This window comes from Olea europaea, unplaced genomic scaffold, assembly GCF_002742605.1.
Source record: "Olea europaea var. sylvestris unplaced genomic scaffold, O_europaea_v1 scaffold439, whole genome shotgun sequence".
Taxonomy (NCBI): domain Eukaryota; kingdom Viridiplantae; phylum Streptophyta; class Magnoliopsida; order Lamiales; family Oleaceae; genus Olea; species Olea europaea.
In genome coordinates this window covers 54,189-82,021 of record NW_019262696.1, presented here as the reverse complement: position 1 = coordinate 82,021, position 27,833 = coordinate 54,189, and the positions used below count along the sequence as shown (strand labels likewise).

General features: G+C 34.1%; 1 protein-coding gene across 2 annotated transcripts; it reads right to left on the bottom strand.

Annotated features, from left to right (window-relative positions):
• Positions 1-11,233: 11,233 nt before the first annotated feature.
• Positions 11,234-22,902, bottom strand: LOC111387963 (DExH-box ATP-dependent RNA helicase DExH15 chloroplastic). Of its 2 annotated transcripts, none has more exons than XM_023012606.1 (17): positions 22,344-22,902; positions 21,504-21,679; positions 21,281-21,394; positions 19,863-19,971; positions 19,698-19,784; positions 18,974-19,092; positions 17,883-18,030; positions 17,134-17,733; positions 16,784-17,059; positions 16,445-16,651; positions 15,329-15,691; positions 13,947-14,183; positions 13,037-13,257; positions 12,786-12,885; positions 12,251-12,397; positions 11,874-12,039; positions 11,234-11,312 (listed from the first exon to the last, which is right to left on the bottom strand). In XM_023012606.1, exons 1-16 carry the CDS (start codon positions 22,851-22,853, stop codon positions 11,941-11,943), a joined length of 3,513 nt encoding a protein of 1,170 aa, XP_022868374.1. In that variant the 5' UTR covers positions 22,854-22,902; the 3' UTR covers positions 11,234-11,312; positions 11,874-11,940. The 2 variants fall into 2 exon arrangements, with proteins under 2 accessions (XP_022868374.1, XP_022868375.1); XM_023012607.1 differs by having other exon boundaries at positions 16,457-16,651.
• Between the last annotated feature and the right edge of the window lie 4,931 nt (positions 22,903-27,833).

Genomic DNA, 27,833 nt, shown 5'->3' with positions numbered 1-27,833 from the left:
TGAAACGTCCAGTTGCTATTTTGGGTCAGGAGGTATCGGTTTCACTCCAAAACTAACACAACGGTGTTTGAGGCATAATAGACATCCGATACACGTTGAACGACTACACGTGCTATGATTTGCATACGACACTTGCTCCTTAGGTTGTTCTTTATTGTCAAATGAAGTATAGTTTAGTAGGTTCCCACCGACTATAGAGAAACTCACTATAGTTTGTACAAATGTGTCGATCGTAACGTCAAAATGTAAATCGAACCTTCGTCCTTCAATTTTTATGTGGTTACAGGCTTCATTGTACCAAATAGACACAAAATGAGTAGAAACATCTTCCATACATTTGAAATGCCCAACTGCCATTTTGGGTCAGGGAGTATCGGTTTCACTTCGAAACTAGCACAACGATATTTGAGACATGATACACGTTGAACAACTACACGTGCTATGATTTTCATACCACACTTGCCTCTTATGTTATTCTTTATTGTCAAGTGAAATGTAGTGTAGTAGGTTCCCACCGACTATAGAGAAACTCACTATAGTTTGGATAAATGTGTAGATCGTAACATCGAAATGTAATTCAAACCTTCGTCCTTCAATTTTCAAGTGGTTACGAGTTTCATTGTACCAAATGGACACGAAATGAGTAGAAACGTTGTTCGTACATTTGAAACGCCCAGCTGCCATTTTGGGCTAAACAAACAATGTTGCTATCATTTTTATTGGAAACTAACTTACAAATCTATCAGAATTGATCAAAATATCACCTCAATATAAAGATTAAATTAACAATTAATATTCATTCATCCGTAACAAATGTGAATAAACACAAGTGAACACGAAATAAGTAGACATAGCACCCATACATTTAAAACGACCAGATGCTATTTTGGTTTGAACAAGCAGTGTTGCTGTCTTTTTTTATCGAAAATTAACTTACAAATCAATCAGAATTTATCAAAAAATTATCACAATATAAAGATTACATTAACAATTAACATCCATCAATCCATAACAAATGTGAATGAACAAGAAATGAGTAGAAATAGCACACGTACATTTAAAACGACAAGATGCCGTTTTCGTATGAACAAATAATGATGCTGTCATATTTATCAAAAATCTGTCTGAAGTAGCTATCAGACTTTGTCATACAACTATCACAATATATCAAAAATTATCATAATCTATCACAATTTCAAGATTAAGTTAAATAAAAAATGTTCTATGCATCTGTCAACTAGTGTAGAACATTTTTGCAAGTCAAACGATTATGACCCTTTGGCCATACCTATTACATTTATCAGTCTTTTTTCCTTCTTCTCTTGATGGAATTCGACGATTTTTTGAACGTCCACCTTGTCGTCGATTCGAAACGGGTGGTAATACCTTTACCTGATTGGAGATTTCCTAGTCAGCCTCATTTGCCACTGGATATATACATTCAACATATGCTTGTTTCCAACTAGCACTGGTATAATAAGGTGAGCACAAACTGTAACAAAATATTCCCTTAAATTTCGCTACTACAAGTGTATGTTTGCAAGGAAGCTTTTCCAAATCAAATTTCCTACAACTACAAGTTCTTGCCTTCAAATTCACGATATGCATTTCATTTTCAACATCGACGTGCAACTCATACTCATTTATTAGTACCACTATCAGTCCTTTTTCATCATGATACTTTTTTTAAGTATTTTATCCTCAATGGACGGGGTTAGAGTAGTTGCACATTTTTCAACCTCAATGTGTCTCTCATAAAACCATTTTTGTAAAGTTTTTCTTATTTGCTCAACCATAGCAAGTATTGGAAACTCCCAAGCATTCTTGAATAATGAGTTCAAAGATTCTGCATTGTTAGTTGTTATAATATTGTAACGGATTCCTTTAAAATGTGCTCGGGACCAAAATTCATACCCAACTTTCTTTTCCAGGTATTGTCCAATTGTCGAACTTTTACGATATAGATTTGTCATTGATTTTTCAAAATTAATCAAACTATATTTCTTTGCAATTGCCATAAACAATGGCAAAATATTGGTCTTATGATAATTAGAATTTATGTTTAGTTGTAGATGTCACATGTAACATTCATGACGTGCATAAGGATAAACAATCTTTATAGCGTTACCAATGCTATCCTTGCAATCAAAAATGAAAACAAGCACTTCCAACATACCCGTTACCTGAAACAACTTATCGAAAAATCAAGTCCATGATGCATCATTTTCAGGATCAACAATGCCAAATGCAAGAAGATATATCTGAAGATTTGCATCTTGACACATGACAACAAGTAACGTACCTTGAAATTTGGATTTCATAAATGTTCTGTCCACAGAAATGACATGTCTCATTAATAAGTAAAAACCACGTATGCTTGGTCCTAAAGCCATGAAAAAGTGTTTAAACTGGTTCTCATTATCAACATAAATAAACGTCATTGTACTGGGATTATTCTTCTTCAGAATATTGCAATACTTGGCCAATCTATTATAACTAAGATCAGGTGAACCTCTTAATAGCTCTATAGCACATTCTCTAACCATCCATGTCTCATAATAATTTATATCTATGCTAAACTCCCGATGAATATCATTTTGAATGTTCGAAGGTCTGTATATAATGTTGGGATCCTCAAATTTCAACATGATGCATTTTCCAATCATCCAACAACTAGCTTGTCTATGATTTTTGTGGTGAACATCCAATAAACAATTATAATAATGTGAATACTTTTGAATTCAAATTCCTCACTTTCCTTCAATTATGTTGTCTGGAAACGCCATTTGCAAATTTTCTCAACACAAACTACTACATATGTGCTCTTATTTGACTTAGTGACCTTAAATTCAAAAGAGTTTCTTACAGCAATCATTTGTAATGATGCCTAAAGATCCTTCTTGTTGCGAAAAAATTGGCTAACGTGCACATCATCGACGTCGGGAATCTTAACTGATGTTCCAAAAGAATTCGGTCAGGCAACAACTTGGGAAATGCCAATGATCTTATCTACCAATGTAAAAGGTGTATTATGAGTAACATTGTCTTCATTTATCACATGAGAATAATCTATTTAGTTGTCATGCACTACTTCTACCCCATCCTAATAATCATTACTTGCAAAGTTCACACAATTGTTTTCACAATTTTCATTACATGGAGACAACGGTTGCATATTATTGTCATCAAACTGATCTTTTTGCATTTTCAATTTATCCATGTCCACTGCATTGTCCACAACAACATTTGAATTGTATTCATGATTCTCCTGAACATTTACAATATCAAAATTCATGTCTTGTTGATCAACATAACCATTTTCTATAAGGGTTACACAAATTGGAACTTTATCATGCAAAGAAATAAACCAACTAACATCCATATCGCAAGTAATCTTCATTGGCGGAGCTGATTGTAGAAGCTCGAGAAATAAAATGAAATTAGGCTATTATATTGTGATGATCTAGCATCACGAGTCTATCTTATTCAAGAAACGAGTTGTGGAAGCTCAAACCATTTAAGATTTTGAAAACTCAAGCCATAAATTAATTAAAAACACAACAATTTAAGAGATTAAGTTTAAGTTTAAGTTTGTTAGATGTTTTTATACTTTTTTATGAATTTTTTTTTAGGTTTAAAAACTCTTCAAATTCTTAGTTAAAGATCCAATTTAACAAACTTTATCATAATACAACTCCCCCCATTTAGTTTTTCATTAAAAAGAAATGTTACAAGAAGTGGAATGTCACTTTTTCACTACATTATTCCTTAAATCCGAATTTCATCTTATTTTCTCTCAAAAAATATATATTTTATGTCAATTTAAGCTAAGAGAATAACAAGGGTGAGAAGAAGAAAGGCTTTCTACACATTTGTTCTTTGATATCCAAGAAAATTCAAGGTAGGTTGAGGTGCAAGTGTTATTTCATTTTTAAATTTGATTCTTCGTTAAAAGTTGAATGAAATGGTACCTCCAGGTACGGTGTTTCGGCACTACTATAGTTTGAATGATCATTCTCCAGCTCTACGTGTTATGATAATGCTATAGATATTGAATTTTGTCAGAAATCCATCTACGTGCGACGGTATGAATCCATGATTCGAATTTTTCTAATTTGATTACGAAATGCACCGATAATATCTATTGAGTTCCAAACTCATGGGTTAAATCCCTTCTTACAAGTTGATTTTGTTCTTTTGTTGGGGGCGCGGATGATGGCGGTTGAAGATGCAATTTGACATGGAAAAGCTGGTGAATTAACAACTTTAAATTGATTATGAAATATTTGTGTTTCCTATTAATTACTTTTCTATGGACATCGTATATGAAATTATTTCTACGAACATTTTCTTATGAATAGGTTATGTTTAAAAATATATATATATGTATCTAGAATTTACTTACGAAACACCGTCTTAAAAAAAATATCAACTAGTTAATGTTACTGTTTTCTTAGAAATTTCAGTTTCTGCTCAGATTTTAAAAATTCATAACTAATTTTTTACTTCAAATTTTTGAACAAAGCTAATGGTGTTTGATAGCCTCATAAGTTAGCTACTGAATAAATTTAGAATCATGTCAATCCGATGTTGGTAAAATTTTATATGTCATTTTAAGTAAACATAGTGTTGCTGTTTTCTGAAAATTCCAGTTTCTGCCATTGAACTTAAAAATTCGTAACTGAATAAACTCAAAATCAGTGGGATTTAATAGCCTCATGGATTAGCTACTGAATAAACTCAAAATCATGTCAATCCAATATCTATGGAATTTTATATGCCGCCTTAAGTATGCTATGCTGGGTTACTTCCCAAATCGAGTCGCTGCGAGGTTTTGAAAAATATTTTAACATCTCATATGTCACCGACGAAAGCTGAATTTTGGATATATTATATTATGAGAAGTTCCCTACTTTCTCTTAAAGTTTCGTAAAATTTCGATTTAGATTACTATGTAAACGAGTTTATTTTAAAATTTACTGTGCAAAAATGGGAAGTCAAACAACAATATTTATTTTTAAATTCTTGTCATTTATTGTCCTTTTACAAAAAATATTCTTAAATTAAATCTTTATAATTTCATCTAAAAGTTTAGTTATCATTTTTAAGTTTACGGCTAAAAGTACAATTAATATAGCGACATTCCGGTCCATGCGGGTCTGGGCGTTACATTGATAATTTTGCCTTGTCGAGAACGGGAAATTTCATCTCGATGTCATACATATTGGTATCAACCTTAACTGCTTTTCAGATTTCATCATACAACTCTGCATATGAGATTATTTTTGATACAAAAATATTTGTTGCGGTATCTTCATCATTCCTTATTCATTTCCAAATCCATCCACCTTCATCACTCTTTTCAAATTTAACAAAATAACAATCATTGCACCAGAGTCCATATCTGCAATTTAACAAAAAAAATATAATATATTACTTCATTAATTGTTAAAACTGAATATTATGGATCACAGCTTCAATAACAAACAAAAAGCCACACATATTGTTACATAACAGATTTAAACGGAACAAAATGGCATTTTGTAGTTTAAAATGTGTATATACTGTTTAAATTTATTTATGATAATAAAATGCTATAAAAGAATGGATAAACAACTAATTTGCCAACAAGTATATCAATACCACTATTGTCGTATTAAAACGACAGCCAGCTAGGAAAAAGGGCACCCAACTATTGGGAAACGGTACCATTCCGTTTAATATTTTATAGCAAACCAATTGATTTTTCTCATAGTATACATCTAGAAAATAACAACAAATCGATAATTTTCAATTTATAAAGCTCACCTTCAACTGTGTGAAATCGATCATTGCTAACCCACCTCCAAAATTTATACTATTTGATTTGTTCTTGGTTCAGGAAAGGAAACTTCAACGTGTAATCATTCATTGTAAGCAAGAATAATGCATATGAAGAAGAATTAAACTGAATTTGAAGGTGAGTTTAATATGGTGAAAATAGAGTTGGAAACGAGAGAAATGAAGGGGATTTAGTGATTTATATTTGGAGATTTGGGTAATATTGATCTCCAAATTGAACATTTTAGTCATTTCAATTTAAGGATATTTAAGACTTTTAATATATAATCAAATAGAATATAGATTACTTGAACAAAAAATATAGGCTATTTTACCAAACATCATGATTGATTAGGCTTCTTAAACAAATTCCCCAAAATTTTATTTTTCACCTCACCTAACCGAGTTAATTGTTTGAATACTCACTGAACTTTAAAGGGCGTCACGTTTCACTCACTGAACTTTACTTTGCACTCAATTACTCATTGAATTTTGGAGTTAATTATTTGAATACTCACTGAACTTTAAAGAGCGTTACGTTTCACTCACTGAAGTTTACTTTAACCCAATTACTCACTGAACTTCGTAAACTTGCATTCCATCACTCATCGGGTTAAAGAGTTAATTGTTTGAATACTTATCGAACTTTACAAGATGTCACATTTCACCCACTCAATTTTACTTTACACCCAATTACTCACTGAACTTTGTAAATTTGCACTTCATCACTCACCAGGAACCATTTGTTCTGTTTGTTTATGTGGATGACGACTTTAACACGTGGCAGTTAAATTAGACAAACATAACAATGAATTGCCAAATCATATATCCAAAAGGACCCAAACATGCCTCACCGTTTTCACTCAAAAATGACATGCCCAGTAAAGGCGAAAAAAAAGAAACAACAATCGCGATATACTAAAATTCACCTTGGAAGCAGCCTATTTTAAGAGATTAGGGTTCCAATCGCGATTTATGTGTTGAAAACGGTGAGGCATAATTGGGTCCTTTTGGATATATGATTTGGCAATTCATTGTTATGTTTGTCAAATTTAACTGCCACGTGTTAAAGCCGTCATCCACATAGGCAAACAGAACAAACGGTTCCTGGTGAGTGATGAAGTGCAAATTTACAAAGTTCAGTGAGTAATTGGGTGCAAAGTAAAGTTGAGTTGGTGAAATGTGACGTCTTGTAAAGTTCGGTAAGTATTCAAACAATTAACTATTTAACCTGATGAGTGATGAAGTGCAAGTTTACAAAGTTCAGTAAGTAATTGGGTGCAAAGTAAAGTTCAGTGAGTGAAATGTGACGCCCTTCCAAAGTTCAGTGAGTAATTGGGTGCAAAGTAAAATTCAGTGAGTGAAACGTGGCGCCCTTTAAAGTTCAGTGAGTATTCAAACAATTAACTCCACCTCACCCCTGCCCCACCCCAACCAACCTAATTCATCTTCTTCCCCAAAAAATACTCAACAATAGCCATGCCTCGCCATTGCAAATACTCGTTCCTCTCAACAGCATCCAACACAATCTTGAACCTAATCCCTCAATTCAACAATTTTACTCTGTTCATATGCAGTAAACCACCTAAGCTCCCAGAAAATTTTACTCCAATTCAAAAATTTTACTCCACTTCAACAATTTACTCCAATTCAACAAATTTTTTAGCGAACATTGGAACTACCAGAAAATGAATTTCGAGAAAAATCAAGGTAATTAAGCACCAGCATGCTGCCAATTCCATCCAGAATTTCCCCGTAACATTTGGATGGTACCTATCAATTTTGAAAATCATTCAAGCTCAACTATGATACCTCGCCAGTGTAAAAGGCTTCCTGTCCGATGCCAGATCTTGAAAACTGCACGAGTGATTTTGTTTGGCAAGAGAATTATCAACGTGAAAAATGAGAATTGGAAACAGTTTTGGATGGATTTTGGAAACAGATTTTTATTGGAGTAAGGAAAGACTGGGGGTGAAAGTTTTGGATGGAAAAAAAGGAAATGGAAGGACGGCGGCAACAGAGTGGAACAAGGTTGGGCCGATGGCCTTGATGATTTTGGTGGGTAAGGAGGAGTTGCTGGTGCCGTGATTAAGGGTTGTGCTTTCCCGCGGCAGTGATGCTGGTGCAGGGGATGGAGGTGGGGGAAATAGAGATGGTGTAGGGGTTTGAAGGAGAGAAAATGGAGTGAAGTCTCAGATTTGAGTTAATCGTTCTAATGGTCACTAAACTATTTTTGATTAGTGGTTGGACTTTAAAATGTCGAGTTTTGGTCATTGAACTTTGAAAAATATTGAGTTTTGATCACTGAATTTAGGTTCATGTCTTTTATTGGTTACTAAACTTCAAAAAGTCGAGTTTTGACCACTGAATTTTAAAAATTGTTGAGTTTTGGTCATTGAACTTAAATCCATATCTTCGATTGTTCATTAAAGTTTAAAATATCGAGTTTTGGCCACTGAATTTTGGAATATGATGTTCATTCTTAAACTTTGAAAAATATTAAGTTTACAGTAAATAATGTACAATATTTTTCAAAATTTAGTGAGTAACATATAATATTGTTCAAAGTTCAGTGGCCAAAACTCAACATTTTAAACTTCTGTGAGCAATCGAAGACATAAACCTAAGTTCACTGACTAAAATTGGACATTTTTCATAGTTCAATAGCCAAAACTCAACATTTTAAAGTTCAATTGTCAATCAAAGACATGGACCTAAATTCAGTGACCATTGGAACAATTAACTCCTCAGATTTTTAGGGAAGAAGATGAAATAGGGTGGCATGGGGGTAGAAAATAAAGTTTTAAGATTTAGGATAGTAAAAATTTGAATTTTAATTTGTAATAGAATAAAAAGTTTGGACACTGAAATTGTAATTTTTCCTTTTTAATTTTGGCATTCTTACTGTTTTAATGGCAAATCTGATGGATTTTGATGGCAGAGCCCAAAAGGTTCCAAAGAAGAAGATTTTCTGTGATTTTCAATAGGTGGAGGGTATATCGCATATGAAAACGTTTCTATGGGATTTTTTGCTATTAATTCTTTATTTTACTCTCTTTCTTGTTTTGTTTTCAATGCCAACAATCTTTTACATAATGTTCAAGTTTTTCACAAACAAAACAATTTTCCTTAGACTTCTTCTTGAATTTTTTGTGGTCCTTGTTAAAGGAATTCCTTTTGCTTGATTTGTTGGATAGCTCTGTCTTTTCTACGCATTGATTTTTGAAGTGCCTTCTTAAGAGTTCTCAACCTTATCTCTTGTTCTCGATTCTTCCTCAATCCGGAAATGTTTTAATTTGTTTCAAAGAAAAATCTTCGAAATTATAAAGGATTTTTTTTCCAATATCATTTCAAGCCCCAAGATGTTTTGCAAAAATTGCTCCTACTTGAAAAGGATTTCAAAAGTTCTATTTTGACGTTCTTCAATTTGTTAACAAGTACTTACAATTCATGAACTCGGGAAGTAGAAGACTATTATCTAGAAATTTGAAATCAAAATATTTTAATATTAAAAACTTCTTTGTACCTTCCTACCCAGCTTTATATCATTCCTCAAATGCAACCCAAATCTATCTTGCGGATATTTTGTTGGCATACAGATTATATAGACTATCCGAAAGTTCATTGAGAATGTGATCCCTACAAATTAATTCATTCTCTTGACGTTTTTGTCTTTCAGCCCGTACTGCATCTGAGTCTATATTTGTTGGTTTTGAAAACGGTACCGAGTTCAGATTAAGAATGTAGACGATTTTTAACGACTTAATTGGAACTTAAATTTGTCTTGCTACTAGACAAAGTAAGTTCCATCAAATTGGTCCAACCTCATAAAATCTTGATTCATGAATTTAATGGTTGTCATGGTTGTCTCGTTCTCAATTAAAGGGGGTGTTTGAGCCACATTATTTTGATAATAATGCATTCTTGAATAGTGTATTGATAAAAATGTGTGGTTAAAAAATAAAAATTTTCTTATTTGCGTATAATATTATTTTATTGAAGAATGTGTAGTTAAAATAATATCAAATCAATGTTTAAGAATGCATTTTTTTGGAATACTGTGGCTCAAATAGGCTCAAAATATTATTTGAAATTGTTGGTAAATTAATAAATAGGACAATGAGAGAACATAGATAATTGCAAACACAGTATGTTTGAACACATGATCATTATCCTCAAACAATATTTATTTTCTCTAGAAAATTTTAGAATACTAAAAGGAATTTCTGGCAAATGATTTGTAGAATTTAAGAATCCTTTAACAAGAAAACACTTGAACGCTTGTGATTTCTTATAAGAACTTGATAAACACAATAAAGTTTGAACATGTATTAGAATCTGGAATAGTGACACTCAAATGTGATTTTGGTTGTTGTTTTCATTCATTGCAATTAAAAATGATCACTTATTCGTAGTTTTACATTCACAATTCATGACTACAACTTTTCATGAAAACCACCAAAATATCAATATTGGAAATAGGCCTAACGGCTAATTTTGATAACCAAGGTATCACATTTTTATAAGCCTTGAGACCTCATGGTACAAATGAAAACCAATGTGCATTTCCAAATTGTTTAAGCCATGCGATCACATGAGCTTATTGTGTCTACGCCAATTTCCTTCTATTTTGATCTCACATCAGTTTTTTCGTTTTCTTATAGTAATTATTTGTTCAACTCTCCCCACCCATATAATTGTTGAACAAAATATAACATTTAATACTCCATCAACATGTGGTAAATGGTGAGCATCAATTAAAATAGGGTGGTTTAGGCGCCGGTGACAGATTTACTAGTTACCGATGTCTGCAGTTATCTTCAATAACAAGCCTCGTTGCTCTGCTGCAAATATGAAAACGAAGATATTAGGATCCTTATAAGCAATGAAAAAATTTGCCCAGCTGAGCTTTATTTGTACATTACACAAAGGTAGAATGCAGTGAAATGTAATCATGATATGATAGGAAGCCCTGCCCAAGCAAGGTGATAGACATGTGGATTCATTTTCATATCCAATCTTTCCAGTAAAACAAGGTTGGGAATTCAAATTTTGATTGATTTCCAATAAGCCTACTGTAAAATTGAATTCAAATAGTGTTAAGGGATGACAAAAATTACCTATTCATGCTGGTGCCTTTCTCATCAAGAAGTGGGTATAGAGCCGTCTTTGTAGAGAAGTGCCATGTCAAGGGCACTGGGCGCTTAGAGGAAGTAACCAACTCAGTTTTCCCATGAATCTTTAAACATCAGTACAAACAATAGGGAAGTTAGTCAACAATATAATTCTCCGCTGAGCTCTTTGCAGATAATTAATCAGCAGGCTCATAACTTCCAGGTCAAAAAAATTAAAATTGGAATATATTTTCTTTATAATAACAATTCATTTTAGTTATTAAATTAAAGCCCATTTTGAATTTATGTGGTATTATCGCCAGAAGCTATGTTTCCTCCAGAATATACGTGCAGCTTTCAGTATCCAAAGCAATGTATCTGTGGACATAAACACAAAATGTAAATACATATATGATGCATCTATGTGGGTGACTTTTCTACTTTGATCATTATGGCATATAGAGTAGCACCATTGAGGCACTTCCCTGTTTACGCAATCTCCAAGAGTTCTACGTAGGGTCAAATATAATGATAGACGTCTACAAGTTTAGCTGAAACACAGTTTTCTTTAAATCTTATCTTCAAATGCCCTTTACCGTGCATCCAGGTTCATACTCTTGTAAAAATGTGACACTTTTAGTACAATTTTCATAAATGGGTGAATGTAAAACATTAACTCCGAATGCCAAGTTTAAACCAATAAAAAAAAAAAAAAAAAAAAAAAAGAAAGAAAGAAAAGAAAAAGGGAAAGAAATATGATCTTGTATTGAACATGTGAACGTGCATGTTTATATAAGCGGGAACCAACAAAACCAATTCCATAACTCAAGGGATAGCAGTCACTACATCCCTATTTTTATTACATATAATTATATATAGTGTGTGCATATCTGAGCGCGCGCGCGCGTGCGAGAGAGAGAGTTTAATTATGGTAATTACCTTAAGCAGGTAATAACAGCGAGGAACAAATTATAGAATTTGCCAAATCTTCTTGGAATGCAATTTTTCATCCCACTAATTCACTTAATGGTGGACGGTCCATGACACTGGATGCTTTCACTGCATTGCTCTGCAGTTGAGGATCAATATCAGGTAATTTAGGAACCTGTAATCAAAGAAAACCCCTCAGTACTCCAAAATTGGAGAAAAGAACAAGCCAAAAATGCAAAAAGGCACAAAATGAGAAGTTCAACGAGTTCCCAATAATACTAATGAGAAGGGCAAGCTAGAGAAATGATGCTGAGAAGTAGAAATTCATAGGGTGCTATGGTATAAATTGCAGCACAGGTCGTGAATCATCATCATCCATGTATTACCTGTGCTAAAAGATCGATTGTTCGTCGTAAAAGACGAGCTAAATCTCCTTCATCCATGGCACAGTCCATCATAACCTCTCTCCAAGTTAGACCAGATGCCCAGGCTTCAACCATGCCAGAAAACTGGCTATCTAAGCAGCAAGGTATCTATAAACCATGGACATGCTTATTAGGAAAATCTATACAATGCACCCTTTATGTATGTTTATACACTTCGCATACATATGTTTAGAAATTACAATTCACATACTTTCAAAATCATTAACAAATTACATATTAACATCTCTGATAAAGAAATAGGAAATATTTACAAAACACAGTGCTATTGTAAATTTAATAACAGATTGTACTAAGTAAATTTGCCCAATTTCTTTAACAGAGACTTAACGAATATTTTATTTGCTAATGCTTTCGAAATAATAGTATGCAAATTGTTAGGCAGTGTAATTACACTCGACGTACAGAATATATTGTAAATTTAATTTGCAAAATATTAAGCAAGCCCAATGTATCCCAATGAGTCCATGGATATTACCTTCACTCCATGTTTTTCCTGAAGTTGTAAAAGTGAGCTCCTTTGTTCATCCAAAAAGTTGATTACATTCATAACAGTGGTGGAAGGTTCATAAATATAGCTGTAGAGAACAAAACGAATATATGATTTGTCACATGCAAATGCTTATTGATTGTTTTTAGATTTTTTTTTCATATTAAAAGTGCAATGCCTATCTCCATTTACACGCACAAATTGAACTACTCAAAACTTCACTATAAATTTAATAATACCTATTATTCTTCCAAGGTCGAAGTTTAATTCCTTCAGACACTAGACTTCCGAAAACGGCAGCAAGCTGTGCAGGTTTTAGATCCAGGAGGATTTTATTTCGAAGAATCATCGCTAACCAGAGTTCATTTTCACCTCGAATTGCAGCAGCAGTTTCACCAAGAGGAAAAATTACATGCGTATTGATATCCAGTGCCCTAATTTCGTGTATGACATTGCTGATCTGGCACATAAGAAAAGTGGTACATAAGAAAAGTGAAACAACATGTAGAACTGTGTTAACATAGGCAGTCCCCATCTAACATACCCATCTAACATAATTTAATTGTCTAGTAAATGAATTAATGTTATACTTCTATAATTTTCCTCAGTCCGCTTAAACCAGTTTTATAAATAGTAGCATATCTATGTTGTAATCTATTTCCTATATTGCACACTATGACTGGACATCTAAAACAAAATAATAATAATAATAATAATAATAATAATAATAATAATAATAATAATAATAAGAGAGAATGACAGGCACTAACATATACGGTTATCACTGTATTGATGCTTAGAATTTTGAAATGTACAACTAAATAGAGCAATATAGATATGGGAAACCACAACATTTCTAAACAATTTTCCAACAATAAGCAAATTTCAATTCTCTGTGCCACATAGAGCCCTTGAAATTATAAAAATTAATCTGCTGATTTAAAGATTAGAAGAAAATTTGAAGCTTCGTAAAAACAAATGAAATAGACTACTCTCATCAAATAATCATGAGATTATCGCACTTGTTTTACATTTTTGTAGAACAGCTAACCTTATGGAAATGTTTCATTATCACATGCTCCATATTTAACCAACAATGATAATGAACATGCTAGCTGATAGCATGCAGTATGTTTGAATGCAAATTACCTGCAGAAACTCCTTCCAACCTGATGGTTCAATCTGCTCTATGCGAGTACTCAAACGACGTGATCTAGCCTTCAAGCGTCGTATCTTCTCCTCAGTAAACTTAGCCATGTCTATAATCTTCTTATATTCTCTAAAGCCTTCTGTGCGTGCTATCTTTTTCTTCAAACGTGCAACTTTGGTTCTTTGGTCTTTGTAGCATTGTACAGCATTATGATATGCTTGAGAAAATTCTAAAACCTGACAAATTAAGAATAGAACCAAAATTTAACTTCATACACCTAAGTACAAACAAGTAATTATTGTACTACAAGCACTTGTCCCCTTTTTACTCATAGCAAACTATTTCACCATTTGTCTTTCAGTCACGAACCCTCCCGCCAATTGTTGAGTTAAATTAGGCCTGCTAATGATGGAGATCAAAGTGGCCCAAATACTGGATGGGGCCGCGGAGACTGATTAGAAATTGGACAACTGACCAAATGCGTGTTTGAACTAATGATGAAAGAAGAATCTTGTGCTTCTACACCAAATCAATGTTGTTATGGGGTGGTCGAAACCAAAAAATGACCACTAGAGAATCATCTGCAATCTTCTACATCAAATCTTGAAAAAACAATTAGATCGAAAATCTAAAATTACCCATGCAGTTCAATCATGAAGTGCTTCAACACTTTGATGAACTTATCACCGACATATCTCATCATAATGGGCCAAAATATGCAGATCCAAAAACATTGATTGAGTCCCAGATATGAGCAAATATAACCCAGAAGGGGGCGAGTTCGGAAGGCAAATTTAAGAATCACATATTTATAATCAAAATAGAAAGGTACAGGAAAAATAAGGAAATAAATAAATAGAAAGAAAAAAGAAAACATAGAGAAGGTAAATTCAGTTGCAAATCCCCACTCCCAAGTCCCACCCACGCTCATTTTTCTCCGGAGGAATTTACTCAGGAAATATTTTTTCCATGCAAATATTTTATACAACTAGTGATGTGGAATTGAAGATATACTCAGAAATATATAAGCTTGTAATTAATTAGAAGTACTTCAAACTCTTTGCTTACAAAAGGGAACTTGGGATTTCATTAAAATTAGACTATCGGTTTTATCACATTTTGGTCCTATATTTTCCTTTGCTCTTCTCTAATTTTGTCATCCTTTTCTTCTCTTTTTTGTCCTCTTCTTCTCCTTATCTCTCATTCTCTCCCTTTCATATTTCTGCGTCAAGTTTTGCATCAACGAGTCTATCCCGTTGTTAAGAGTTAAGAGACTTTGAGACATTGCATGTTTCAAGAATAATGCTCACAGGCATTCTAAACATAAAACCTAAAAGAAAGAAATGCCAAGGTGGGGAATTCATTTGGTTATTGATTTCACCTCATCATCTTCGGAAAAACTACTCAAGACTGGCACATTTAAACTCCAAGACCACGTCTCTAGAGATCCTTCCATGCTCCAAAGACCGCCAAGCTCAGATTCTGCAACCTTTTGCCACTGCATGCTTTCCTTGTCGAGCAGCAATGTCATTATTTCACGAGGCAAAACATCACCAAGAGCTAGAGCAACATTGGGAAAACCTGTTTTATAAACTGTCTTGATCCACTTCGGTGTGAAAAGGTACCATGAATTATCTGAACCAAGAGCGACATGGTAAGATGTTTCAGCACCATGTTCACTCTCAGCATCTCTGAAATAAATATCCATGTCTACACTTAGTGCAAAATAATCAGAGTCGTGAACCTGTAAGGGAAGGCACAAAAACATTAAGTGTTTTGTTTAGGCGAGGTTATTTGAAGTGAAAAACGATTTTTCGGAGAATGTGTAGTTAAAAAATAGAAAATAGTTATGGGTTCATGTGCAAAATTATTTTATTGAGAGAATGTGTGATTGAAAATGAGTTTAAGGAAAAATAATTTTGTCAAATAAATGTTAAAACCGAGATCTCAATCAAGAGAATGAAATGTGAGTGAAACTGAAGCAAAATATAATGCAATAAATGATGCTATTTTCCTCTGTGAGCAGTATGGTAGCATGTGCGAGTATGTGAAATTATAATGGATTAGTAACATTTGTTCTTTGATGGGAAGTTAACATGTTAAATAAGAAGATAAATATGAAACATATAGATCCAAATTAGGGGGTTTGAGATCTCATCAGTATCAATCTTTGTTATACATGTCTTTTTTAGGTAATGGTAGCCTCCACCAAGTAAAAATCAAAACAAAGCAGTATAATGTGCAAACAAGTTTAAAAGATAGCAAGTTGCAAAGTGCACAACATGTAGCAAAGACAAACATAATGTACTTCAATCAGAAACAGAGAATGCATTCCAATAATCTTGTTATCACAAAGGACCTATGCTGCAGCATGAAACTTCTTGCAATATGGCACAACAGCATGCCTTTAAGTAATTTAATGAGTATTTTTCAATGCCAGCGAAAAGGATAACTGAGAAAGGGAAGAGTGAGAAGGAGAGTAAAAAATCAAGCTTACAAGATTCTTAACTTTTGAAGTTTTCAATGAGTCAACCATTCCCAAGTAAACAGCAGGGATTTGATGCTGAACTCCACCTGAATCACTATACTGTAAACACATAAAAGGTAAATGCGCCTCTCCTAGCTTCTTCAGTAAAGGTCTCAAAGAAAACATTCTTTCAAGTTCCACCCTTCTCCGCAGTTCAGTCCGGAGGCGCTTTTCTGACTGAGAGGGAAAGATAAAATCAAGTAAATTGTATTGAACTAGGAACAGATGTCTCCAAAAGAATAATAACAGCAAATAAACAGTCCAATCTGGGAAAATAAAGGTTGGAAGGACATGTGTGATAAGAGATACCCTTAATTCTTCCTGAAGATCAGAAATTTCCCTATAAGCTGATTCTGTCAACAGTTTCTGGCTCTTTTTATCAATAGCTTCATCACTGATTTCTGAAGTCAGTATCTCTATCTCATTTTGTATTTTAGCAAGCTCCTCCTTTGCAGCAAGCATGACATTGCTCCCGACATAATTTCCAAAACTTTGCTCGACTAACTTTCTCGCTTCTTCCAATGTCCGTCCTGATTGAGAGACATTCGAATAATTTGATTCGGGGGATTGTGTAACTTTAGCACCCTGCAAAGCATGAAATGTAGAGTCCATGACACAGAAATGACTAGGCCAAAGAGAAGTACCATTGAAGAACATACCCCAAGAAGATTAAGAACCATTCCATATGAAGCAGTGAACTGAGATACAAGAGGTTCAAGTCCAGAAAAGAGAATTTTGCAGGATTCTTCAGCCCCTTCATATGGTGTCTGAACAAGAACAACGTGACCTCTTTCATCAATGCCTCTTCGACCAGCACGTCCTGCCATTTGGAGCAATTCATTTGAAGTTAAAAGAGAACGCCCACTTTCAGTTCTTTTGCTCAGAGATGAAATAACAGCTGTCCTAGCAGGCATGTTGATTCCAGCAGCTAGCGTTTCTGTGGCGAAAACAACCTTTACAAGCCCCCGTTGAAACAGCTCTTCTATGAATGATTTCCACAGGGGAAGACAACCAGCATGATGTGCTGCAACACCTCGGAGAAGGAATTTTGCTGAAGATTCCCTCACAGCATCAGGATATTGGACACGGAACCTTTTAATGGCCAGTTCTACTTCACTCATCTCACATTCATCCAGTAGCCTGCAGTCTTCCAGGTACTGGACAGCTGCATCACATCCTTTTCTGCTAAATATAAACCATACGGCAGGAAGCATATCCCTAGCTTCAAGATGCCACAATGTGTCTATAACTTGAGGCACCTACGACATAAAACCAGAAAAATGAAAGGACCCACAATCCAAGTAATTCTTTTAAATTATAAATCGTATGTGGAGAACAGAATCAATAATTTTCATCCAACTTGATTCTGATGTCAACCAAAAATAAGTCATCAACTACTAGCTCATACTTGTGAACGACGAATAGTAGTCGCGTCATTCTTTGCACGGGAAGATACATCATTACCATGTCTTCTAGGTTTCCTTCTTCTAGACCCTTCATCCTGGTTCAAATTCTCTCCTGATGAATCAATCTGTAAATAACTGAGTGACAGCCTCCTGTTTCAGTCAGAAAAAAGAAACAAGCTGTTAGTCCTACAAGATCACCACATTGGGACCCAACAGATATTAGTTTCAAACAATTATCATGAAACTATTTCATCTGAATCCATCTATTCCTTCTCAGCAGAGGTAGTAAACACATTGCCACTTGAAGACAGATATACAATAACCATCCAACAGAGGAAGAGCGCATTGACACATCTAACAACTTAATCAGGAAATAGAAGGAAATGAAATTTTTAAAGGGCTAGTATAGGGGCTTTACAAGTCCTGCAGCTCCGCAATCCTCAGTTTTGATACATTTAGTAATTCGAAAAGCTTACTTCTTTCGATAATCGAAGCACCACAAGAACAAAATAATAATGGAAGGGGTTAAACAATAACAACTGTAACCATTACCACTGCTATTACATGCTGCAACCTTCATAAATATCTGAATTTTGACCATATATGAAGTATGAACAAGATATTATGTTTATTAGTAAAAGAAGTTGGTTCACATACTCCGAAACTATGTTTCAAACTTTTGCCTAGCATAATATAATATGAAATGGTATGCTTTCAAGCATTTTTACTTTCTAGTATAGAATGCAGTGAAATAACCTTGAGGGGTAGCTCAATGGTCAGACATTGGGTTTGCCCCCAATGTTCACCAGTTCGAGTCCCCTCATAGTCACTCGGGTGAGTATTCGTGGGATTAATCGAAGTGCGTGTAAGCTGGTATGAACACCCACGGTCATCAAAAAAAAGTAGAGAATGCAGTGAAATGTAATCATGATATGATAGGAAGCCCTGCCCAAGCAAGGTGATAGACATGTGGATTCATTTTCATATCCAATCTTTCCAGTAAAACAAGGTTGGGAATTCAAATTTTGATTGATTTCCAATAAGCCTACTGTAAAATTGAATTCAAATAGTGTTAAGGGATGACAAAAATTACCTATTCATGCTGGTGCCTTTCTCATCAAGAAGTGGGTATAGAGCCGTCTTTGTAGAGAAGTGCCATGTCAAGGGCACTGGGCGCTTAGAGGAAGTAACCAACTCAGTTTTCCCATGAATCTTTAAACATCAGTACAAACAATAGGGAAGTTAGTCAACAATATAATTCTCCGCTGAGCTCTTTGCAGATAATTAATCAGCAGGCTCATAACTTCCAGGTCAAAAAAATTAAAATTGGAATATATTTTCTTTATAATAACAATTCATTTTAGTTATTAAATTAAAGCCCATTTTGAATTTATGAAAGTGTGAGATGGTACCAACTTGCACTAAAGAGACAAAAACATATCTAAAGAAAAAGTGAATTTCACAGTTAACAAGTTTTTTCAGGATCAAATATAAATTTGTAAGGCTTTCCACCAAATACAAGAAATATTAAAATTTCAAAAATTGAAAGAAAATACAATACCACAAATAACCAAGATTAGCCCACTGATAAGTTAGTCATTCAAAGGAGTACATATACTAAATAAGGCCTTTATCCATATTTTTCCCATAGAAGACATAGTTGAAGCAAAATAGAGATCTACAACAAAATTGTGTAGCAAGAGATCGTACATTTTGGAGTTTGAAACAACCTATATACTCTTAACTCATAAGAAACAACATTTTGTAGGACACCATCTAGCAAAGAAACTGCAGAATAGAAGTGATAGCTGCTTTACCTGACCAATCCAACCTGCCAGCTCATCAGCATTAGCAACAGTTGCTGAAAGACAGATAAGTTGAACTTCTTTAGGGCAATAAATAACCTACATGATAACAGCAACAATTAATTGCATGAAGCAAATAATTAGGGTAAAATATTACAGAATTGGAGAAGAACATACAATCTCTTCCCACACAGTGCCCCGAGATATGTCACTCAAGTAATGTACTTCATCCAAAACAATCACATCCACGTGTGAAAGTCCAGTTTCAGACGAAGTTATTCCAACACTGTATCGACATTATCTATTTAAAATTAGGAAATGAAATGAAATCTTGGTTTATGTAAAAACTTAATAATCTGTAGGAAAAAATAATGGACCAACAAGTATCAAATGCCTAGAGAAAAAAGGGTGACGTACTTTCATTAAAGGATATGTAGAGAGAAAATTATTAACAAGTAAAAAAATGAACACCGTGTAAAATTTCTATTTGCATATAAAACTAACATGAGATCCAAGATTCAGAATACAAATGGAAGAGTAAAGACAGAGTGTCGACATTGACAGTTTGTATTAGATAGGTCATTTCTGGAAAAGAAAGTATGCACTTTTCAAAAGAAGTCGGAAAACTCTTTTCATGGCACTTTAAAGACACATGGTGAAGGGATTCTTGAACAATTATAGGTTTTTTTGAAAATCCTTAACAAAGATAATCTACCATAGAGGCCAGTGTAACTATACTAAAAGAACTGGGCCTCAAAAGTGAAAGAGCTATGAGGAGGATGAAGATGAGAACACAAATTGGACTGGATGAAATTTGTATTGAAGTATGGGAGTGTCCAAGCAAGGTGGGTAAGTATGGTCAGCAGATCCATTCGGTTATGTCTTAAATAGTAAAAAGATGTTATCTGAGTAATTGAAGAGTGTCATGGTGTCTATTTATCACAATATTGAAGGTATTAAAAATTGTACAAATTACACAGGTATTGAGCTCATGAGTCATACTACGAAATTATGGGATTGGATGATTGAGCACATATTAAGATTCATTCAAAGGCATCAGATAACAAGTTTAGGTTTGTGCTAGGGAGATCAACACTAGAAGCCACTTCTGTTATTAATGGATAGTGAAAAAAAAAGGGTTATTAAATGGTTTTTATTATTTTAGGAAAAACATATAATAATGTGCCAAAAATAAGTAACAAATGATTGAAGGGATGGGAAAAATTATTCGTTTAAACAACACCAATTTATTCAGAATAGGACTTTGTCGTTGTTGTTGGGTAAAGGCATAACATATTGGTGGCAAAGTAGTATCAAATGATTGGGGGTTGGAAGGGGCCCGAGGGGGGGGGGGGTTGCATGTGATAGCAATGAGATTTTTTACAATCGAAGAGAATAACAATTGACAGGAATTTAAAAGAACAAAGGTCAAGGAATCAGCTATTGGCTATTGACAAGACATTGGATTCAAAAACAAGTTTGTGCAGGATGAACTTTCATACCCAATTCTTGATTTAAAAATAAGTCAATTATGCAACGAATGGAAAATGCATACGAAAAACCATGCAAAAGATTGGCCAGAATGGAAAATGCACCTCCGGTACAGCATATTGCGCAAAATCTCAGTTGTCATAATTAAAACCTGAGCATCTTTGTTAACTGCAGAATCTCCAGTAAGAAGCCCAACATTACCGTCACCAAATGTCTCTCTGTGAAATCGTAGATAAGTAGCAAAAATCAGTAACATTACAACAAAATCAAACTGTCGTCCACAAAAATTTTATCAGAAATAACTCAAAAAACTAAAAAATTCCAAACCTGAAGTCACGGAATTTCTGATTTGACAATGCCTTGAGAGGAGTAGTGTAGAACAATCTCCTTCCCTTGGCTACAGTGGCAACTGCAGCAGCTTCAGCAATCAAAGTTTTCCCACTGCTTGTTGGTGCAGAAACTACAACTGAGGAACCTCTCAAGAATGCTTGAATTGCTGATCGCTAGACGCAAGCAAGGAAATAAACTCAATAATTTCACTTGTGCACATAGATTAATATGAATACATATTATGCATATTTAAAAGATGAAGTGAGCCTGTCAATGATTGTGCTTTATGCAATAGAAACTTTGATGACAAAATTGTAGCACTATCATCCTAATATAAAGTAGAACAGTGGCATTCTATGAGAATCAGAACCTCTTTACGTATGCCAACAGATCCAGTTGATTGAGTGTTCCACTATGCATTACCAATTGTACTGGGCTCTACCAAAACCAAACCGTTTCAGATCAACAGGATATCCTGTTATACATTCTGATTGGCCGACCAAGTTGTCATGCATGCTTACGCTTCTATATATATATCAAGCTTTTCTATTCATTGCACATTAACACTCATACTTAACTTTTCCAAACGAACAAATATGTCAACAGGTCTGTACACTCCGCTTACATATTATTCTATGCATTCACGACTATAAGTACATTATACAGAGACACATAGGCATTGGCGCAAACAGGTATTTTGTTAGTGAAACTCTAAACTGTCCTGAAATATATAAATAGTTGTGCCTTATGCTGTAATAATAGCTGCTCTACAACAGTAGAATGATCGTGCATAGACACATCTTAAGATCAGATTTCACCAAAAAATTGAAAATTAACCTGAAATTTATCAATTCTGAAATTGTAAATAGACGACAGCTCCTCAACATCAATGATTTCCTCACCAAACTCTCGCACTTCATTTCGTAGCCTCTCAACCCTCTGCCACTTGAATTCCTCAAATCTCGACTTATTATCATTATTCTCATTAACATAGTTGTTCTCCACCACCACTTCCTCGTATTCTTCTTCTTCTTCTTCTTCCTCTTCACTCTCTTCACCTAATTCACCAGAAACGACGTCGTACTCTTCTGCCACCACGTCATCATCCTCATCCACATCACTTTCGGCTTCATTTTCTTCTTCGGAGAGTTGAGATTGTGATTCGATTGGAAAACTTGACTTGGGGAATTTGTATGAAGTTTTGAATTGAGAGTAATTTGTAGTGCGGAGGAATTGGAGAGGTTGGAACTGGAGAAAAGGTTTTAATAGAAAAAATGAAGAGGATTTGTCATTGTATGAGGTGAAAGTGCGGTGTGAGAGAGAGGAGAGAATAGAGATTGTAGTCATGGCGGGAGGCGCCGTGTGTTCTCCTGTTCGAGGAGATAATATTGTTATTGTTTTTCTTTTTTCATTAAGATACCTCATAAATTTGTAAATGTACAGATGTGGACCTTCTCAATGCCACAGGCCTTTTTGGACATTTTTTCCAAATAGCCTTCTCCGTAATAAGGATAAGGTGAACAGGAGAAAAAGGATTTGCGCTTGCCGTCCCCGCCTTTTTTTTTTTTTTTTTATATCCAGATATCCATCTTACAGTGACTAAATCCTGGAGTCTACACCTTGACCCCTCAAGTTGCAGACAGGTTAAACCTCAGATTATGCCGCAAATGACCAGTGCTCAGAGCCCTTCCAACTGATCTGCCAAAGTGCCAAACAAGTCGTTTTCCATCTTTGCACCTTGTCTTCCAGTAGAGCTCATGCCTTCCAAGATAAATTCTACCTTCCAGGAGAATATCTGCCTTCCAAGAACCTTTCAGGAATCGAATTCACGACCTCTGATCTGTCAGCATTGAAGCGCCCTCATCTTTGCCAGTTGGGATGTTCCCTGGGGGGCAACGCTTGTCGTCCCCGCCTTGCCACTTGACCATGTCGCCAAATTGATATAAAATGAATATGATAATTTTTCTGGATTATGAAATTTTTATTATACTTGAATTTTGAGTCCTATTTTTCGTAATCACTTTCCTAACAAAAACATCCTTTTTGATTAGATTTAATCCATCCATTTGATTGATTGTATAGTATCTAAAAATCCACAATACTAAAAAATATCTCATTTTCCTATAGAGAATTAAACGTGAATTTTCATCCATTTATATATATCAAGCTTTTCTATTCATTGCACATTAACACTCATACTTAACTTTTCCAAACGAACAAATATGTCAACAGGTCTGTACACTCCGCTTACATATTATTCTATGCATTCACGACTATAAGTACATTATACAGAGACACATAGGCATTGGCGCAAACAGGTATTTTGTTAGTGAAACTCTAAACTGTCCTGAAATATATAAATAGTTGTGCCTTATGCTGTAATAATAGCTGCTCTACAACAGTAGAATGATCGTGCATAGACACATCTTAAGATCAGATTTCACCAAAAAATTGAAAATTAACCTGAAATTTATCAATTCTGAAATTGTAAATAGACGACAGCTCCTCAACATCAATGATTTCCTCACCAAACTCTCGCACTTCATTTCGTAGCCTCTCAACCCTCTGCCACTTGAATTCTCACAATACCGCTGCCAAAACAACCACCATCGGTTTGCGACATATGACAACAAATTGTTTACTACAAATTTAACTTAATCTCACCTGCGAGATAGTTTGTTGGATCAAGAAATTCTCCAGGTTGATAATCGAGATAGCTTGTTTTCTTAAATCCCAACTCTACATATTTGTTTACGAGACTAGATTATGAAGAAGGGAGGCGTAAAGGAAGGGTAGTACGAATTAAAGAGAGGAGATGTCCCAATACAGTTATGGACTGATAGTACCAAGATTTCTTTGTTTGTTGATATTCAATTTTTAACTTGGCACTCTACTTAAAAAAGGGACTTTCAAGACTTTATAAATATAAAATATTTTTTTTATTTTAAAGAATTAATGCTTAATTTACGCACTTAATAAGTCACATATTTCAATATTTTACTTTTTAAACTATTTAAATCACATTTATTGATTGATCATCGGCATATAAAAAATTGTGTTAAATAAAATATAAAGATAATTCAATAAATATTTCTTGAGAAAGTAAAATAAAAAAAAATAAAAACAAAATAAAGATCATCGATGGTTTACATAAAAATTTTGACTCTTTAAATTTAAAGATACCCACTATAAGACATAAGATACTCTTTATAAATAAAGAGTCTTCGACAGAAACTCTTAATCGTTTGAAAGAGTACGATTTGTAGAAGCTCTTTATTTATTTATTTATTTTTATTTTTTTTATATCCAGGTATCCATCTTACAATAACTAAATCCTGGAGTCTACACTTTGGCCCCTCAAGCTGCACACAGGTTAAACCACAGGTTGTGCTCCAAACTGACCAGTGCTAAAAAACCCCCCAACTGATCTACCAAAGTGTCAAACAAGTCGTTTTCCATCTTTGCACCTTGTCTTCCAGTAGAGCTCATGCCTTCCAAGATAAATTCTACCTTCCAGGAGAATATCTGCCTTCCAAGAACCTTTCAGGAATCGAATTCACGACCTCTGATCTGTCAGCATTGAAGCGCCCTCATCTTTGCCAGTTGGGATGTTCCCTGGGGGGCAACGCTTGTCGTCCCCGCCTTGCCACTTGACCATGTCGCCAAATTGATATAAAATGAATATGATAATTTTTCTGGATTATGAAATTTTTATTATACTTGAATTTTGAGTCCTATTTTTCGTAATCACTTTCCTAACAAAAACATCCTTTTTGATTAGATTTAATCCATCCATTTGATTGATTGTATAGTATCTAAAAATCCACAATACTAAAAAATATCTCATTTTCCTATAGAGAATTAAACGTGAATTTTCATCCAAATTTAGGACAAATTTAAGCCATTCGTAAATTTCTGAGTTTTATATAATTTTAGGTCAAATAATTTTTGTTTTCATTTAACTAACATCAACATAATTAGTCAGTATCAATTTCTCTTTTAAGTCAAATCTATTAGCAGTTACAAATGATACAGATGTAGGCAATAAATAATATTTAAAACCAGCTTGAGTAGTAACATATGTAAGCCCCAAAAATCAGCATGCAAATGTTCAAGTAGATGTTTAGATTTATGAATTTCAAGCAGAAAATGCAACTTAATCTGCTTACATATAACACATTGTTCACAGTAAATAACATCACAAAATTATTTTATAAAAAACATATATTGAGTTTGTAAAGATTTTAATTCTTTTCTCCCATATATGTCATGCCACAATTTTGTAAAGTGATTTTATCATTTAAAATTGTTGCAGTTAGGCTAAAGATTGATATTGCTTCAAGAAAATATAAACCATATCTCTTTCTTTCTTTCTTTTTTTATTTTTTTTGACAAACTCACAGCCCTTCTTCTTCTTCTTCTTCCTCTTCACTCTCTTCACCTAATTCACCAGAAACGACGTCGTACTCTTCTGCCACCACGTCATCATCCTCATCCACATCACTTTCGGCTTCATTTTCTTCTTCGGAGAGTTGAGATTGTGATTCGATTGGAAAACTTGACTTGGGGAATTTGTATGAAGTTTTGAATTGAGAGTAATTTGTAGTGCGGAGGAATTGGAGAGGTTGGAACTGGAGAAAAGGTTTTAATAGAAAAAATGAAGAGGATTTGTCATTGTATGAGGTGAAAGTGCGGTGTGAGAGAGAGGAGAGAATAGAGATTGTAGTCATGGCGGGAGGCGCCGTGTGTTCTCCTGTTCGAGGAGATAATATTGTTATTGTTTTTCTTTTTTCATTAAGATACCTCATAAATTTGTAAATGTATAGATGTGGACCTTCTCAATGCCACAGGCCTTTTTGGACATTTTTTCCAAATAGCCTTCTCCGTAGTAATAATAAGGTGAACAGGAGAAAAAGGATTTGCGCTTGCCGTCCCCGCCTTTTTTTTTTTTTTTTTTATATCCAGATATCCATCTTACAGTGACTAAATCCTGGAGTCTACACCTTGACCCCTCAAGTTGCAGACAGGTTAAACCTCAGATTATGCCGCAAATGACCAGTGCTCAGAGCCCTTCCAACTGATCTGCCAAAGTGTCAAACAAGTCGTTTTCCATCTTTGCACCTTGTCTTCCAGTAGAGCTCATGCCTTCCAAGATAAATTCTACCTTCCAGGAGAATATCTGCCTTCCAAGAACCTTTCAGGAATCGAATTCACGACCTCTGATCTGTCAGCATTGAAGCGCCCTCATCTTTGCCAGTTGGGATGTTCCCTGGGGGGCAACGCTTGTCGTCCCCGCCTTGCCACTTGACCATGTCGCCAAATTGATATAAAATGAATATGATAATTTTTCTGGATTATGAAATTTTTATTATACTTGAATTTTGAGTCCTATTTTTCGTAATCACTTTTCTAACAAAAACTTCCTTTTTGATTAGATTTAATCCATCCATTTGATTGATTGTATAGTATCTAAAAATCCACAATACTAAAAAATATCTCATTTTCCTATAGAGAATTAAACGTGAATTTTCATCCAAATTTAGGACAAATTTAAGCCATTCGTAAATTTCTGAGTTTTATATAATTTTAGGTCAAATAATTTTTGTTTTCATTTAACTAACATCAACATAATTAGTCAGTATCAATTTCTCTTTTAAGTCAAATCTATTAGCAGTTACAAATGATACAGATGTAGGCAATAAATAATATTTAAAACCAGCTTGAGTAGTAACATATGTAAGCCCCAAAAATCAGCATGCAAATGTTCAAGTAGATGTTTAGATTTATGAATTTCAAGCAGAAAATGCAACTTAATCTGCTTACATATAACACATTGTTCACAGTAAATAACATCACAAAATTATTTTATAAAAAACATATATTGAGTTTGTAAAGATTTTAATTCTTTTCTCCCATATATGTCATGCCACAATTTTGTAAAGTGATTTTATCATTTAAAATTGTTGCAGTTAGGCTAAAGATTGATATTGCTTCAAGAAAATATAAACCATATCTCTTTCTTTCTTTCTTTTTTTATTTTTTTTGACAAACTCACAGCCCTTAAAGATTTTAATTTGCTCTAACCAATTTTTATGTCAAGCTCTATATCATCTAGCACTTCTAGTTACATAAGATTCCTCCCAAGTTCAAGTTACATAAGATTCCTCCCAAGTTCAAGCACAAATCTAATTTTTTTCAAGTAGTTGAATATTACCATTTTTCAGTAAAATTTTTATAGTTCCTATTCCACTAACTTTGAGATCATATAATTCCCCCATCATCACTTGCCCTTCCATTGTTTTTATCAAAGTTTGTAAACCAGTTTTT

Excerpts from the sequence above, each read along its gene's own strand:
- LOC111387963 (XM_023012606.1), bottom strand. The coding sequence starts at position 22,853 with ATGACTACAATCTCTATTCTCTCCTCTCTCTCACACCGCACTTTCACC. Across the intron at positions 12,398-12,785 it reads AGGAAAAACATGGAGTGAAG|ATACCTTGCTGCTTAGATAG; the intron begins GTAATATCCATG and ends CATGGTTTATAG. Across the intron at positions 12,040-12,250 it reads CAATCGATCTTTTAGCACAG|GTTCCTAAATTACCTGATAT; the intron begins GTAATACATGGA and ends CTTTGATTACAG.